General features: G+C 40.0%; 1 protein-coding gene across 1 annotated transcript in view; it reads left to right on the forward strand.

Annotated features, from left to right (window-relative positions):
• The window catches only part of BLNK (B cell linker), a 103857-nt gene that overhangs the window by 73018 nt on the left and 15044 nt on the right, over nucleotides 1–15795 (forward strand). The window contains exons 9-15 of the mRNA XM_043984862.1: nucleotides 1578–1606; nucleotides 3321–3363; nucleotides 5771–5849; nucleotides 6672–6699; nucleotides 8585–8627; nucleotides 10894–10984; nucleotides 15722–15753. Of these exons, the coding sequence (XP_043840797.1) occupies nucleotides 1578–1606; nucleotides 3321–3363; nucleotides 5771–5849; nucleotides 6672–6699; nucleotides 8585–8627; nucleotides 10894–10984; nucleotides 15722–15753 (345 nt within the window). The remainder of the gene's footprint in view (nucleotides 1–1577; nucleotides 1607–3320; nucleotides 3364–5770; nucleotides 5850–6671; nucleotides 6700–8584; nucleotides 8628–10893; nucleotides 10985–15721; nucleotides 15754–15795) is intronic.

Raw genomic sequence — 15795 nt, forward strand, 5'->3', positions numbered from 1 at the left:
TAATAATCATCATGGTGGCAAATCCTGACTATCTGTTGATGTTATAAAAGGAAAATAGCCAAGATGTAGAAATATCAATTAACTTGTCCAGATTCAGATGTGAAAATCAATGAGAAGTGTTGGATTTAACATTTCAGCCTAGGTTCTGTGTCCCTTGTTAACCATTACCTATCAGGAAGCAGCTCAGAGCCAAAAGCAGCATCTGCTTTCATACAACATGCTGAGAAATTAAAACCCATGGTGCTTGAACTGTGGTAAGGTATTCGTCATAATTCCTTATTTTTTCCTTATTTTTTCAATGGAAGGGCCAGAAAAGGCATGTATTTCTGATTCCCTACAAAAAAAAAGGTACTACATGGAGTATATTTCTCCATTATTCTTCCAGAGAAAGCAATGGGTTTTTAAAAATTCCTTCTCATTCTATCAGCTCCTCCATCACCAACTGCCTACTAGACATTTCCCACTGGATATAACATAGGCAGCTAAAACTCAACATATCCTAAAACAAGACTCATTACGTCCCCCAACTACTTGCAACTTGGAGTCATCATCAACCATTCACCTCCCCCTCCCAACTGCCACACTCAGTTGCCAATGCCCGCCAATTCTACTTGCCCAGTGTCTCTTACATCTGTCCTCTTCTTTCCATTTACACAGCCTGACTATCCTAATTCAGGTCCTTATCACCCCTCACCAGAACTATTGCGATGCCCTGTTAATTGGTCTCCTTGCCTCCCATCTCTTCCCTCTCTAATCCATGCTCCTCTACACAGTCACAAAATTGATATTCCTAAAATTCAAGTCCAACTAGGTCACTGTCCTGCTCAAGAAGTTTCACTGGCTCCTACTCGCCTTTATAATAAAATATAAACCTTTGTTTCACATGTAAAACACTTCAAATCTGGCTAAAGCCATCCTTTCCAGGATTATTACACATTGTTCCCCTTTATATGCTTATGTACCAGTTAAATTGGCATACTACCTATTGTTCATATGCAACATTAAATCTTCCATCTCTATGCCTTTACATAGGTTTGCCCTTTTACTTGGAATGCACTCCTTCCATACCTGTAAGCATAGTAATTACATGTATGTGGTTATATATAAGTACTGTGTGTGTATATACACACTCATGCTTACATAGTATTACATATATACATCTATTTGCATACATGTAAATATATGTACATGTTGACGTTCACATGTAGTGTTTTATCCACATATGTGTGAGTATATTAGATGGATGGATAGATAGATAGATGATAGACAGACAGACAGACGGATAGACGGATAGATTCCTCTGACTGAACAGAAGCTCTTTGAGAACAGGGAGTATTTCATTTTTTGCCTTTCTATCTTCAGCACCTAACACAGTGTCTGAGGTACAGTAAGTACTTAACCATTACTTTTTCTGTCACCTCAATAATAATGAGAGCCAACATTTGCATAGTGATTTAAGCTTTACAAAGTGTCTTGTGTATGTTATCTTATTTGATCTTCATAAGCAAACTGGGTTTTTTGTGTAAAGCCCAAGCTTCTCCTAATTTGACAAATATAATTTATATTTCTTATTTCAGGAGAAGAGTATGAAGTTCCTGCGAATGAGGTGAGATCTGGTTTGATGTGCAAATTCCTCTCTTGATGGTGGGATTTTTGTTACAGGTTTGATAGCCTATGATCTTAAGTGGTTTTTGAGATGTACAAAAGAAAAAAGTTCATAAAAAAATCTTGTTTTTCTATGTTTATGAAAGTTCATATTTCTTGGTATTTGCCAAGTTTGACATAAAAAATTTAAAAATTTTTAAAATAAAAAAATAGTTTGGTATTTTATGTAGAATTTAAAATGGTATGATATTCAAAACCTATGCTCAAGACCAGATTATGACTGTTGATTAATTCTGTTTTCATTATCATAATACCTAATAAGAATGCATATTGTAGGGGATAGTGTAGTGACTCCTGCCATAGAGTCAGAGTGCTGGACTCAAGGTCTGATACCTGTAACCTATGTGACCTTGGGTGAGTCACTTCTCTGCGTCTAGAAAATGGAGATCAAGGGGCCAACTAAGTGGTAAAGTTAATAGAACACCAAGTCTAAAGTCAAGAAGGCCTGACTTCAAATCTGGCCTCAGACAATTATTAGCTGTGTGACCCTGGACAAGTCATCTAACCCTGTTTGCCTCAGTTTCCTTGTCTGTAAAATGGACTGGATAAGGAATTAGCAAACCACTCTAGTATCTTTGCCAAGAAAACCTCAAATGGGTTGAGTAAGAGTCCTACATGACTGAAAAAATGACTCAACAACAACAAATTGGAGATCACCACCCCTGTTATCCTTACTTCATACTTTTTGTGAGGTTCAGTGAGATATTGTATGTAAAAAATGCTTTGAAAACCTAAAGGGGCTATAGAAATGTCAGTTTCTGTGTTGTTGTGATTATGGAGTAGTTCAAGTATCATTGTCTCCATTTCACAGTTGAGAAAAGTCAGAAGGCTTTCAGAGACGTTAAGTGCTTGGCAAGTGACTGAACTTCAATGCCAAGGCTAGTGCTCTTTCCACCATTACACACTGGCCTCTATGATACCCATTAATGTGTGTGTGTGTCGGGGGGGGTATCTGTTTTTGTTTTGGGGGGAAAAGCAACCCAGTAAACTAGCAGGAGATTACCAATGGTCACTGTAGGTCTTGGGGGCAGCCTGAGGGCACAGGCATCCCTTAACTGGGTGGTCCTAATTTCTTCAAATAGTAAATGGTATTGGACTAGATGAGGTAATGAGGTACCTCTGAGATGCCTTCCTGGTCTAGAGCTGTGACCTTTTGAACTTTTCAAAGTAATTACCTCGTTTTTCTATCAATATGAAGTAGGTAGGGAATGTTGTATCCTAATCTTCCAGAGAGGGACACTGAAACACACTGACTTGACAACGGTCACCTAGTTAGTCATTGTCAGAGAGAGAACTGGGACTCAGGTTTCTTGAAATTCAAACCTGTATGCTTTCTACTGGGCCACATAGCCTTCCTCCTCTGTCCCCAAATACACAGACTAGGGACCACATTTGCCATAGGAGTAGAGAGTTGAGGTTCTGATTTCTCATAAATTCCTGCCTCTTCTTTTGTGTAGAAGGAGAGTCAGGAAAGAAGATGAAAAGGTTGAAGGTTCTAGAAGCAAGATTTGAAGGAAAAGAAGTTTAGAAATGAAAAGCAAAAGGAGACCTGGAAAAAGTCTTTTGTCAAATCACAAAAGAAGTCGACATTTTTTTAATGAAATCACTGATACAAAATTCTCAGCTTATGGTTACTTTTCTTTTTTCTCTTACAGAAGCCATCTTTTTCCCCATACCAAAAACCATCCATCAAAACCTGTGAGTAGCCACTGATACCACAAAGTTCTGTGGTCGTTTTAAGTATCTTAAATAAAGGATCAGCTTGCCACTCATTCAGGAATCTAATTCAACAGATATGTAAAGAAGTTCATGTTACATCTATGGATCAAATATTAAATGTACTTGTCTGGAGAATTAAAAAACACCAAGTGCATCAGTTTATTTTAAATGCTAACTGACATTGGTGGAATGTGCCTACTTGTCATAAGTTCAGGGATGCATAACCTTTTCCTGCCCTAAATTCTAGGCATATCATAATGAGAGCCAAGTGTAGGATAGCATCAGTGGGAATAAAGAAGGATAGATTTAAGAGATGCTATGGAAGTGAAACCACCAGGATCTGGCAACCAGATACATGTTGGAAGTAAGATAAACAATCCAAGATGGTCCCCAAATAAGTAACATGGGAGTTTTGGGGAATGGTACAACTACATGGAAATAGTCATTAGCTTGAAAGTCTTATTAGTTGCCCCAACATTGGCCCCAGCCATTGTTGGGCCCCTGTGTGCCAGCCAACCAGCAGGAAAAAATGTAGAAAACCCCTTAAAAGAGCCGAGACAATGCTTATAGTTCCTAGCCCCTCTTCGTGTGATACATATAGATATCATCTCTCTTAATTTCGCTTCATCACTTCTAATCTCCTCCCTTGAATTCCCCTATCCCAAATTCCTCCCTTATAACCCAAGCCAGTTTCCCCTATCTTCCCCTCTCTTCAGGATAAGCACAGAACCTATGTGGTCATCTTTCCATGATGAAAGTTTGTCTTCTCTCTACCCGAGTTCTTGAGCAGGCTTTGGAGCATGTCTTCCCTACTATTTCTCATCTTGCTTCTTTTAATTTTTTTTTTTTTGTGCAGGGCAATGAGGGTTAAGTGACTTGCCCAGGGTTACACAGCTAGTAAGTGTCAAATGTCTGAGTCCGGATTTGAACTCAGGTCCTCCCGAATCCAGGGCCGGTACTTTATCCACTGTGCCACCTAGCTGCCCCTCATCTTGCTTCTTTATCTTCCAGTTATCACCATGAAATTGCCATGGCCTATCTTGTGAGGTCTCCCCGTCATTGTCCCATCATTGTCCCAGGGAGGGATGAGTACCAAGATTCATAGAATCACAGAATGTTGGAGTCAGAAGAGACCACAGCAGCCATCCATCCCGTTATGACAGAATTAGAATCCCCCTCAAAACATTTGTGACAAGTGGACATACAGCTTCTGCTGGTTGACCTCCAAGGAGACAGAACTCTCCACTTCCTGAAGTGGAACCTACTACTTCCTGAGGAAACCCATTGCACCTTTAGATAGCACTAATAGTTAAGAAATATTTCTGGAACTAAGTCTAAATCAGCTTCTTTGCAACTCTCCCCTTCCCCTCCCTATTGCACCTAGTCGTGCCCAATGGAAGCAAACAGCACGGCCAGCCTCTCTTTGACTTTGTGCTCTGCATACCTCTAGCCTTCTCTTTTCCAGGATTAGCAGCCCCATAATTCTTTCTCACACACTAAGATCAGGGGATCGTTATGACATAAAGTGACCAGTACCAGAAATCCATTCCATTCATCTCCCAACTTTCATTACTGTCCCAGAGAGTGACAGGGGTTCTTCCTTCTGCCCCAAATCTCAGTCTCCTCTACACTGTCCTGAAAATTCTTCCACGTTTGCCAGCAATCTCATATGTGGCAGCCCCAACATCTCATGACAACTGAAAAGGGGAGAAGCAGGAAGGGCAGATCTAGTGTGACATAAGGCTCTGGAGTTTTGATTCTAAGTCCCTCTGCTTTCCCTTAGTGAATTTCCTTTCACACTCTCCTCCCCCCGTTCCCCACCCCAGCCCAAACAGATGAGTCCATGAAAAACATTTTTAGGAAACTCCTAGCAGGATCCACATCTGGGGTATCCATTCTGACCTTACAGAGACTCCTACCTCCCTTCTCACCTCCAGCCAGCTAAGCCCATTGGTCAGAGAGGCTTCTGAGAGCAGTCTTCCCACTTTTGTGTACCTCATACTTTCTATCCCCATCCGGTAGACAAGACCGAACCACACAGATAAAGACATGAGGTTGTTCTCCTACCCAGAGCTGGGAGGATCACATTAAATAATATTTGTAAAGTGCTTAATGCCTGGCACATTAGTAGGTGCTATATAAATGGTTGCTATCATCATCATCATTGGTATATGAGATCACATTAGTAAAGCCTTTTGCAAATCTTAACATGCTATATCAATGTTAGCTTTTATGATTGGGACAATGATGAAATATTACTTAAAATAACAAAGATTGAATGTGGTTTTCTTCCCTGGCCTGAAAGGTGGTTTTATTTCACTGTGAAAATCCTACCTGAGGTTCTGAAGATTTAGGACTGACTGTTGTTTATATACGCTGTGCTTAGGTGACAGCAGCAATGCCGCATCCCGGGAATCCAAGCCTCCTTCATCAATTCAAGCCCCATCACCTCTCCCAAGGGCCTTGTAAGTACCTGCTACAAAAAGGAGACCTATTTAGAATGTTGAACCTGATTATCTTCTCCTTTAGGGTAAGAGCAGCAGCCCAGATGAAGGCAGAAGAGGGAAATTCTCTAAAGTGAAAGGCTCTGCTCCAACAGATAATTTAGGCAGAAAATCAAAAGGAGGCTCTTCTGGTTATGCTTCTTGTCAAAGTTCAAAGGGACATGGCCAGGACAGAGGAAGGTCAAGGGGCTCCAAAGGTCGGGCTTCTATTACTTACTCCATTGCACTGAAGCCTTTTCAGGCGAGTCTGAACACTTCAGCTTCAGGAATTCAGCCCAGCACAGTGCCCCACACACAGGAAGAACTAAATTAATGCTTATTGTGTGACTGATTGACCCGGAGGTAAGCAGGCCATGTTGATGAACTCACAGATCTTTTTGTAAAGGAGAGACAATTGTCCCAATTGCCAAGAGATGGTGAATATTATTATGGTGTCTATGTCTAGTCGGATAATTGATGTAGTCATTTGGCCAGGGCCTATCCTCTTTGAGGAAGCTTCCTCAGCAAAACAAATTAGAGATCTAAGACGCAGATGTCAGCTACTTCTGGTCTGTTTTCAGATCTTGGCCAGGGAATAGTTCATATTCTCCTGCCAGGCATTTTCCAGAAGCTTCAACTTGTTTTCTACTCTACTAAAGGTACTTAACTCTATTTCCCTTTTAATTCTCCACAAACGATCAGAGCATCACTCCTCCTTCTGTGGTCCAAAAGTGATCTGGTTTAAATTTATGTGGGCCATTTCCCAAGAGCTTTCTCTATTATTGATTTCTTTTTATTCCCCAGAAAGAAAACATCACCTCAAGTGAAGACAGTAAGTTGATTTTAATTCTGTGGTTTTGATATAAGATGGTATTGTCTTTTCTGTATCTGCCATTTTCTGTAATATCTACTGGTATCAGATACACTGAAGTTAAAAGAGAGATGGCTAGAAGGGAGAGTCCAGCTGGTAATTCAGGCTGGCCCTTTCTTCCTGGTCACACCTTGGTGGAATCGTCTCAGGTCAAATCTAGTGCTCAGGAGTTCTATTTCATCAGGTCACTCAGAGGTGATCAAACTCTGAAGGGTGGATCCACACGGATCAAATTCAAGAGACATTGAATTGCTGTTGTTTTCTGTAAGACTGGGTCTTTCTGTCTTGCCCAAGCTGGAAATATAGGGGCTATTCATGGATCTATTCCCACTATTGATTGGGACAGAATTTTTCCTCTAGCCCTCTAATTTCATTTGTAAAATCATTTTAACTTAAAAAAAAACACTTGTTTCATCTTTTCTAGGAATTCTAGTTGAACTTATGCCCAAGCTACATTTTATTGTGACTTTGCTTTTAGATCTTTTATAGTCATTCTCTGCTTCTATTTTTGTGTCTTGAGCATCCCTGTCACCATAGTAGCCTTTTATGGTGGGACTCTATTTGTTCATTCTTCCAGCCTACTTCCTTACATCAGACTTTGTATTAGGGCTGGACTCTGTGCACTTCTCTAGAAAATGTCTGGGCTGGTTCTCTTCCTGTTTTCATGGAGTTTTGAGAATTTTAGGTCAAACCATAGACTTTCAATGCTCCCAAAGAAATCTCTGTATGTTCTTGACTTTGGTTTGGGTCTGAGCAATGTGCCTGGGGGCTTGCCCTGGTGTATTTCTAGTAGACTACTGCTGGATTTAGCCACTACTAAGCAGCTGGAAAATACTGCTGATTCAGAATGACAGAACTGCAGGCTCCTCTTTGGTCTGGGATTCCAGGAAGCTATAACTGAGACCTTACTCTGTTCCTGATGTGAGTCACTGGGTTGCTGCTTTACTTCTCAACTTGCCTCTTGCTTATACACAGTCTATGTCCTACTGACATGCCTCTATAACTCTATAATTTCAACCAGGTCTCCTCCTTATCCCTGGATTTGTGACCCAGAACTGAGCAGTGGGCAACAGAGCTGCCAGTTGGGACCTATTGCTGCACCCTGCATAAGTCAATTCCTGGGGCAGCTAGGTGGCGCAGTGGATAAAGCACTGGCCCTGGATTCAGGAGTACCTGAGTTCAAATTCGACCTCAGACACTTGACACTTACTAGCTGTATGACCCTGGGCAAGTCACTTAACCCCCATTGCCCCGCAAAAAAAAAAAAAAAGAGTCAATTCCTGTCTTTGCTGGAGTTGGGACCTTTTCTTACCTTCAAGCACATCCCTAAGCTGGAATGCTTTGAGTAACCATTCCTGGCTGGACCTCCCCATTATCTGCAGAGCTCTCTGTATCTTTTTGCTGATCTAGGCTGGAAAAGTGATTTACTGATTCTTTTCTTGGAGTTCCCAATCAGGATTAGGTCAAGTTTGTTTTTAGGTGTCAGTTACCAGCATTCACTGCCCTGCCCCACCCTTCAATGCAAAGCACTGTATGAAACTGCTATCACTTATTGCTCTTGCCACTGAAAAGCTCCATTCTAGTTTTAAATTTATTCTAGTTGGCATTATATATATATGTGTGTATATGACTATATAGTAACTAATTATATGTGCATAAGCAGTTAGTTAAATTGATAAATATTTTTGCAGTCTTAAAGATAGTATTTTTGCACAAGACTACACATAGGGAGGAATGCTCTACTAAAATGTCTATTTTTAGTAACATTGCCTGGAGTTCTCTCTGCATTATAAGATGTTTATTTTTAAATTCTGTCAAGTTGCATGGCCTTATTTTCTTTTCACAGAACCCAGGTCTCCCTCTGCAGAACACCTCAAGTGGTCATGAAGGTAAATGTTTATAAAGCTTGGGGTTTTGTTGCTTGTTTTGCTTTGTTGTTGGGTTTTTTTTGGGGGGGAGGGGGATTACTTTGCAAGTACTTATTGTAAACATGGGATTCTTTTCTTAAACCAAAATAAAGTATCACCTGCAAAAAGCAGTGGGTAGCTAGATTGGAACCGCAGACACTTCTCATTATAAAGTGCCGTGACTATGTCCCAATCCTTATAACACAATCCGCCCGTTTACAGAGAGCCATGATGATTTCCAAATGAAGAGAGAGCAGAAGGGGGCCTCAGAGGTCCTTGGGACTAAACCCCTCCATTTCACAGGCAGGAAACTGAGGCTTAGGGGAATTGAAATAACCAGACAGTGCCTATTCAAAAGTGAAGAATTACTTATGCAAAGCCAGAATCTGAAGTGAGCTAAATAAACAAATCTGGCTTTAAATAGCACTTGTTCTTTTGCCTTTCTAAGAGTTTAGAGAAGGGCTTCTTAACCTGGGGTCCATGCGCAGATTTCAGGGGGTCCCTGAACTTGGAAGGGAAAAAAAATACATCTTTATTTTCATTAACCTCTAACTGAAATTTAACATTTCCTTCAATTATTTAAAAGCATGATTCTGAGAAGGGTCATCTCTAGGCTTCACCTGAATGCCAAAGTGGTCCGTGACACAAAGATTAAGGATCGCTGTGTTGCTCTCAAAGCCCGGCTTCCTTGTCTTATCTTGCTTCACTTCCACTGTTTCATTTATTGTGTTTGCCACAAGTCACAGCTAACTTTACACTTCCCTTGCTAAGATGACCCATCTTTCCAAATGACCCCAAAATAGTCCTTTTAATTTAATCAGGGCTATTAGCAAAGGGGCACTTTCTAACTCCAGGGCAGAGCTTATGTATAAATTGACCTTTTTTCTCCTCCTGTCTCTGTCTGGGCATAGCCTTCTCACTGGCTCCCTCTTGGTTTCCTCCTTTTTGTCTTTATTGTTTTCGATCACCCTGTTTCTGTGTGTCTCTCTATGGTTCTGTCTTTCTCTGCCTTTCAATGGTTTTAGCTCTTGGTTCTGCACTTGTTTCCTTTCTGTCTTGCTAAGCAAAAAACACAGGAGCAGCCTGGAGCCTAGACAAAGTCCCCTCCTCAACCACTCTTCCCCCCTGGAGCTCACTCAGGCCATCTTTAAAACACCAGGATTAATACAGCACCAACATAGGAATAATAGACTCACCGAGTCTCAGAGATTGAAGAGACTTTGGAAGGCCTCTACCCGAAGGTGCAGTAGCACAGTGGAAGAGATGCTGACTTTATAATCAGAGGGCCTGGGGTCAAACTGTGGTTCTAACATCATTTACTTGCCATGTGACCACAGGCACTTAACATCCTTGACCCTCAGTTTCCTCTTCTCTAAAACTGGAAGCAGGGGCTGGACTAATTGGACTCTGGGGTCCCTTTCAGCTCTAACTTCCATGAGTTAGAGTTCTTCTCTAATGTCCCCAGCCTCTGCTTGAATACCTCTTAGAAAGAGCAAAAGCTACAGTGAGAAGGGACCTCAGAGACCATGGAGTCTGATCCAATCTTCCTCCCCACCCCTTGCCCCTGCCCCTTTTTACTGATGGTCAAACAGAGACCCAGAACTTGCCCAAACAAGTTAAGTAGCTGAGCTGAGATTTGAATTCAGGCCCTCTCAGTCCACTTTTGGACAGTTCTCAGTATTATAAAGTTCTTTCTTATATTGAGCTGGAAAATCACACTCTCTGGAACTTCCACCCACTCTTTTGCATGGAAAAAAAACCAACCATATTGATTCTAGCATTTTAGGGACTCAAGCTAAGGGAAAATAAGGGAAGCAGAAGGGTCTTTGGTTCTGCTGCATGATGTGGTGTGTGCCCTGCTATCGAGGAGGTCCTCCTTCTCATATTTGGTGCAGATAAAACTACACCAATCAGGCAGGGACCCCAAATCGCTAGTTATGAAGACGGCTGAGCATAGCTCATGCAAGGAGCTGACAAAGTCTGAGACAACACACCAGAGGCATCATTCTCCAAGTCCCTGTGGGATTCTGGGAGTATCCCTTCATGTCCTTTTGGAATTGTAAGCCATGTCTTCTCTAACAACATGACAATAAATGTGTCTCATTACCAAGACAGACAGATGGATAACATAGTGAAACTAAGAACAGGCAAAGCAGGTCATGGATTAGTTCTTCCCACTATGTTTTGTTATTTTGCAGAGAAAATTGCATTACTGTATAACCCTGAACTGTGAATTTTCCCTATGTAGAAAAGCCTATACCTGCTGAGCGTCACCGAGGCCGAGCACCTGGCCCACGGCTGGAACTCCCACACTCATCAGCATTTCCCCCAGTCAACAAGTAAGAAATATCTTGTTCTTTGTGTTCCCTCTCATCACTATAGTTAGTGACATCTGCAGTGAAGCTAGAAGGTAGTCCTCATCATGAGCTGAGGCTGACTTTGAGATAATGGGCATTTTTCAGCAAATAAGGAGATGTCTGATCACCCAATGAATATGTTGGACCCAAGTAAAATAAAATTCCAACATTTAGCCACTGAACTGAGATTGTGAGCCTTCTATGAAAATTATATCACAAGTCTTCTTTTCATGTAACTGAGGAATGAAGAAAATGGAGGCTACTATCAAGTTAGTTGAGACCACAACTTTTACCCAAATTTATCCAGATAACATAGGAAGTGGGTTTGTTTGGTGTGTTTTTTTTTTTCTTGAATTATTAATGAATTATTGCTTCAGCTCTTGGAGTGATCTACCAATAAAAAAGGCACAACTGTTATGGTGTGGTACAGTGAATAACATTGGGTTTAGAGTCAGAGAACTTAGGTTCAAATCCCAGCTATTCCACTTACTACCCACATGACATTCGGTTAGTAACTTAACTAACAGGAGCCTCAATTTCTTCATCTGTAAAGAAGAGTGATTTGATCTAGATGGTCCCTAGCTCTAAGTCTAATATCCTATATATTTTTTAAATAAAAGTATTTTATTATTTTCCAGTTACATGTAGAGATAGTTTTCAACATTTGTTTATATAAGATTTCCAATTTCAAATTTTTCTTCCCCCTCCCCTAGATAGCAGGCAATCCGATATAGGTTATAGATTTTATATATTTATACACACACACACATATATATACACATACATACACATAACAACATTAAACATATTTCTGCATCAGTCATGCTATAAGAGAAGAATCAGAGCAATAAGGAAAAACTTCAAAATAGAAAAACAACAGCACCAAAAACAAAAGAAATAATATGGTTCAATCAGCATCCATATTCCACAGTTCTTTTTTTTTCTGGATTTGGAGAGCCTTTTCCATCATGAGTCCCCTGGAACTTTTTTTTTTTTTTGGCGGGGCAATGGGGGTTAAGTGACTTGCCCAGGGTCACACAGCTAGTGTCAAGTGTCTGAGGCCAGATTTGAACTCAGGTCCTCCTGAATCCAGGGCCGGTGCTTTATCCACTGTGCCACCTAGCTGCCCCCCCTGGAACTTTCTTGTACCATTGTATTGGTGAGAAGAATCCAGTCTATCACAGTTGATCAACACATAATGTTGATAATACTGTATATAATGTTCTTCTGGTTCTGCTCATCTCACTCATCATCAGTTCATGCAAGTCCTTCCAGGTTTCTCTGAAATCTGCCTGCTCATTGTTTCTTACAGCACAATAGAATTCCATTACATTCATATACCACAACTTGTTCAGCTGTTCCCCAAATGATGGGCAACCCCTCAATTTCCAATTCCTTGCCACCACAAAAAGAGCAGCTATGAATATTTTTGAACATGTGGGTTCTTTTCCCTTTTCCATGATCTCCTTGGGAAAAAGACCCAAAAGTGGTATGCACAGCTTTATAGCCCTTTGGGCATAATTTCAAATTGCTCTCCAGAATGGTTGGATCGGTTCACAGCTCCACCAACAATGCATTAGTGTTCCAATTTTCCCACAGCTTCTCCAACATTTATTATTTTCCTTTTTTGTCATATTAGCCAATCTGATAGGTGTCAGGCAGTACCTCAGAGTTGTTTTAATTTGCATTTTTCTAATCAAGAGTGATTTAGAGCATTTTTTCATATGGGAATAGATAACTTTGATTTCTTTCATCAGAAAACTGCCTGTTCATATCCTTTGACCATTTCTCAATTGGGGAATGACTTGGATTCTTATAAATTTGATTTAGTTCTTTATATATTTTAGAAATGAGGCCTTTATCAGAAGTACTGGCTATAAAAATTGCTTCCCAGCTTTCTGCATCCCTTCTAATTTTGGATGCATTGCTTCTGTTTGTACAAAAACTTTTAAAGTAATGGTAGACAATATAAAATATTTGGGAGTCTACTTGCCAAGACAAACCTAGGAACTCTATGAACACTTTTCACACAAATCAAATCAGATCTAAATAATTGGAAAGATATCAATTCCTCATGGATAGGCAGAGCTAATATAGTAAAAATAACAATTCTACCTAAATTAATTTACTTATTCAGTGCCATACCAATCAGACTACCTAAAAATTATTTTATAGAGCTAGAAAAAAATAATAACAAAATTCATCTGGAAAAACAAAAAGTCAAGAATATCAAGGGAAATAATAAAAAATGCACAGGAAGGCTGGTTAGCTGTACCAAATCTGGAGCTTTACTATAAAGTAGCAGTCATCAAAACTATCTGGTACTGGCTAAGAAATAGAGTGGAGGATCAATGGAATAGGCTAGGCACAGGAGACACAGTAGTAAATGACATTAGTAATGTAGTGTTTGATAAACACAAAGACTCCAGCTTCTGGGATAGGAACTCAGTATTTGACAAAAACTGCTGGGAAAACTGGAAGATAGTATGGCAGAAATTAGGCATAGACCAACAGCTTATACCTTATACTAGAATAAGGTCAAAATGGGTACATGATTTAGACATAAAAGGTGATACCATAGGCAAATCAGAATAGGAAGGAATAGTCTACCTTTCAGATCTTTGGAAAGGAGAACAGTTTATGACGAAAGAAGAGATAGAGAATATTATGAAATGCAAAATGGATGATTTTGATTACATTAAATTAAAAAGGTTTTGTACAAACAGAAGCAATCCTATAATTTTTATATGACTCTTTTCTACAAAGCCTAACCAAGTAGTGGGAAGATCAGAATTTGGGCCAACGAAACTGAGAAGCCACAATCCCTGACATCAAACTCATTTCTTCCTCCAGATGGGCTCTCTTTCTTGAAAGCTATGTTTCTAGATTCTGGGGTCTTATGGCCAGGATTTGTCTTCTTTCACCCACGAATCCCCCTCCAAATAAAGTCCATCCTTCTCCTCTTCCAGTCAGTCACCAAACCCAATTGATTCTTCCTTCAAAATATCTTCTATATCTGATGCCCCTTTCCATTCCCACTGTCACCACCCTAGGCTATGCCCTTGTCACCTCACACCAGAATTACTGCAAAAACTATTTCTGGTCTTCACAGCTCACAAGAATAAGAGGCAGGATTTAGACATGGGTCTCCTGATTCCCTCAGGGACATCATATTAACAGTGCCTTGGATGAGAAGGAACTAAAACAGAAATCCTCAGTGTTAGGAGAAGGATGGGGAGAAAGATCCTATGGCACTCTAATAATAGGCCATGAAGGGATGGGGATTGTAGACAACAGGCTGGGGCAGGAGAAGGTGATAATTTCCTGGATTTCATTCATTTGGCAAATATTTATTTGGCACCTAGCACACAGAGAGAGGGCACTGAGCTAGACTCTGGAAAAGCAGATACAAAGAAAACACATCATTCCTGCCCTCATGGACAATCATGTCCATCTTCTGTAATCTAACAGATGACTAAGAGAAATATACATCAATAATACACAATATTACAGAATAAGTATGACCCCAGAGAGGTCATAGCTGTAGAACTGAAAGAGACCCAAGAGGTCATCTAATCGAATACCCTCATTTTACAGAGCAGTAATCTGAATCCCAGGGAAGTTAAGTGACTTGTCCAAGGTCAGGAAGGTAAAAAGCATCAGAGGCAGAATTTGAACCCAGATCTCATTCCAGATCTTGTGCTTGGAAATGCACTTGTTCAAGATGCTTCCATCTTGAAAAACAAAGAGCTCTATGAGGTCTACAGGGGAATGTATGATCATCTTACTTGAGCTAGATGAAAACTTATCTTTAAATTCTCTATGAAGAAAGAAAAACAGCAACTATATGTTGTGATGAGTATGCAATCTATTTCATAATTAAACTAATTAAACCAAGCTTAAAAAAAGAAAGAAAAGGTTTATAAAACAAATTAATTTTGCAAACAAGATTGTAGAGAGCATTAAAAATAATAATAGTAATGAAGATCCCTTTTATTGACATTATTTTATGATGACCAAACACTTTGCCTTTAATTTCCTTTGTTTAATACTTGGGATCATAATACGTAGGGGGAAAAAATTTCGAATTTATTAATTCTGACTCCTAAAGTGGTTGAAGGACTTGCCCAGGGTAAGTAAGAAGTAGAGTTAGAATTGTTTCCAGATAGTCTTACTACAAATACACATCAATTTAACAAATTGTTTTGAGGGACTTTAGCATGGTAATTATTTGCTAATTTCTGTTGGCAGTTAGAAATGACTCCCTTGCTTTATGAAAGCAGGCCCATTTAGAATGGGTCTCTAGTTTTGGAACTGTGATATTAGATTAACCATTTCATGGAGCTTTTTTTGAGACAACATGATGAAAAAGCCCTCCCTGCTGAGTCTCTGGAATCAAGGAAATCCCCTTTTGCAGCAATCATGATCCTGCTGATAATTTCGAACCACCAGAGAATTTTAGAGAATGACAGAGTAGTTCCACCAAAACACATCTGAAAGACTATCTAGGCCAACCCCCTCATTAAACTGAGGCCCGGAATGTTTAAGTAACTTGCCCAAGGTCACAGAGCTAGTGCTCCAGACATGCTCATTGATAACTATGGTTGTCTGCATTTATGCTCTTTAGAGTTAAATCTTTGTCAATCAAAAAAAAAAAAAAAGGCCAATTAATTCGTGCTCCATTTTATCCTTAACTGAATCCCTTCTCTTTTATTTCAGGCCAATCCAACAGAAACCTGTACCTCCACCAAGTAAGTACAATGAGCTACTGATAATAAAATTAAAGATGGTTT

Source organism: Dromiciops gliroides, chromosome 2 (genome assembly GCF_019393635.1).
Source record: "Dromiciops gliroides isolate mDroGli1 chromosome 2, mDroGli1.pri, whole genome shotgun sequence".
Classification (NCBI taxonomy): Eukaryota; Metazoa; Chordata; class Mammalia; order Microbiotheria; family Microbiotheriidae; genus Dromiciops; species Dromiciops gliroides.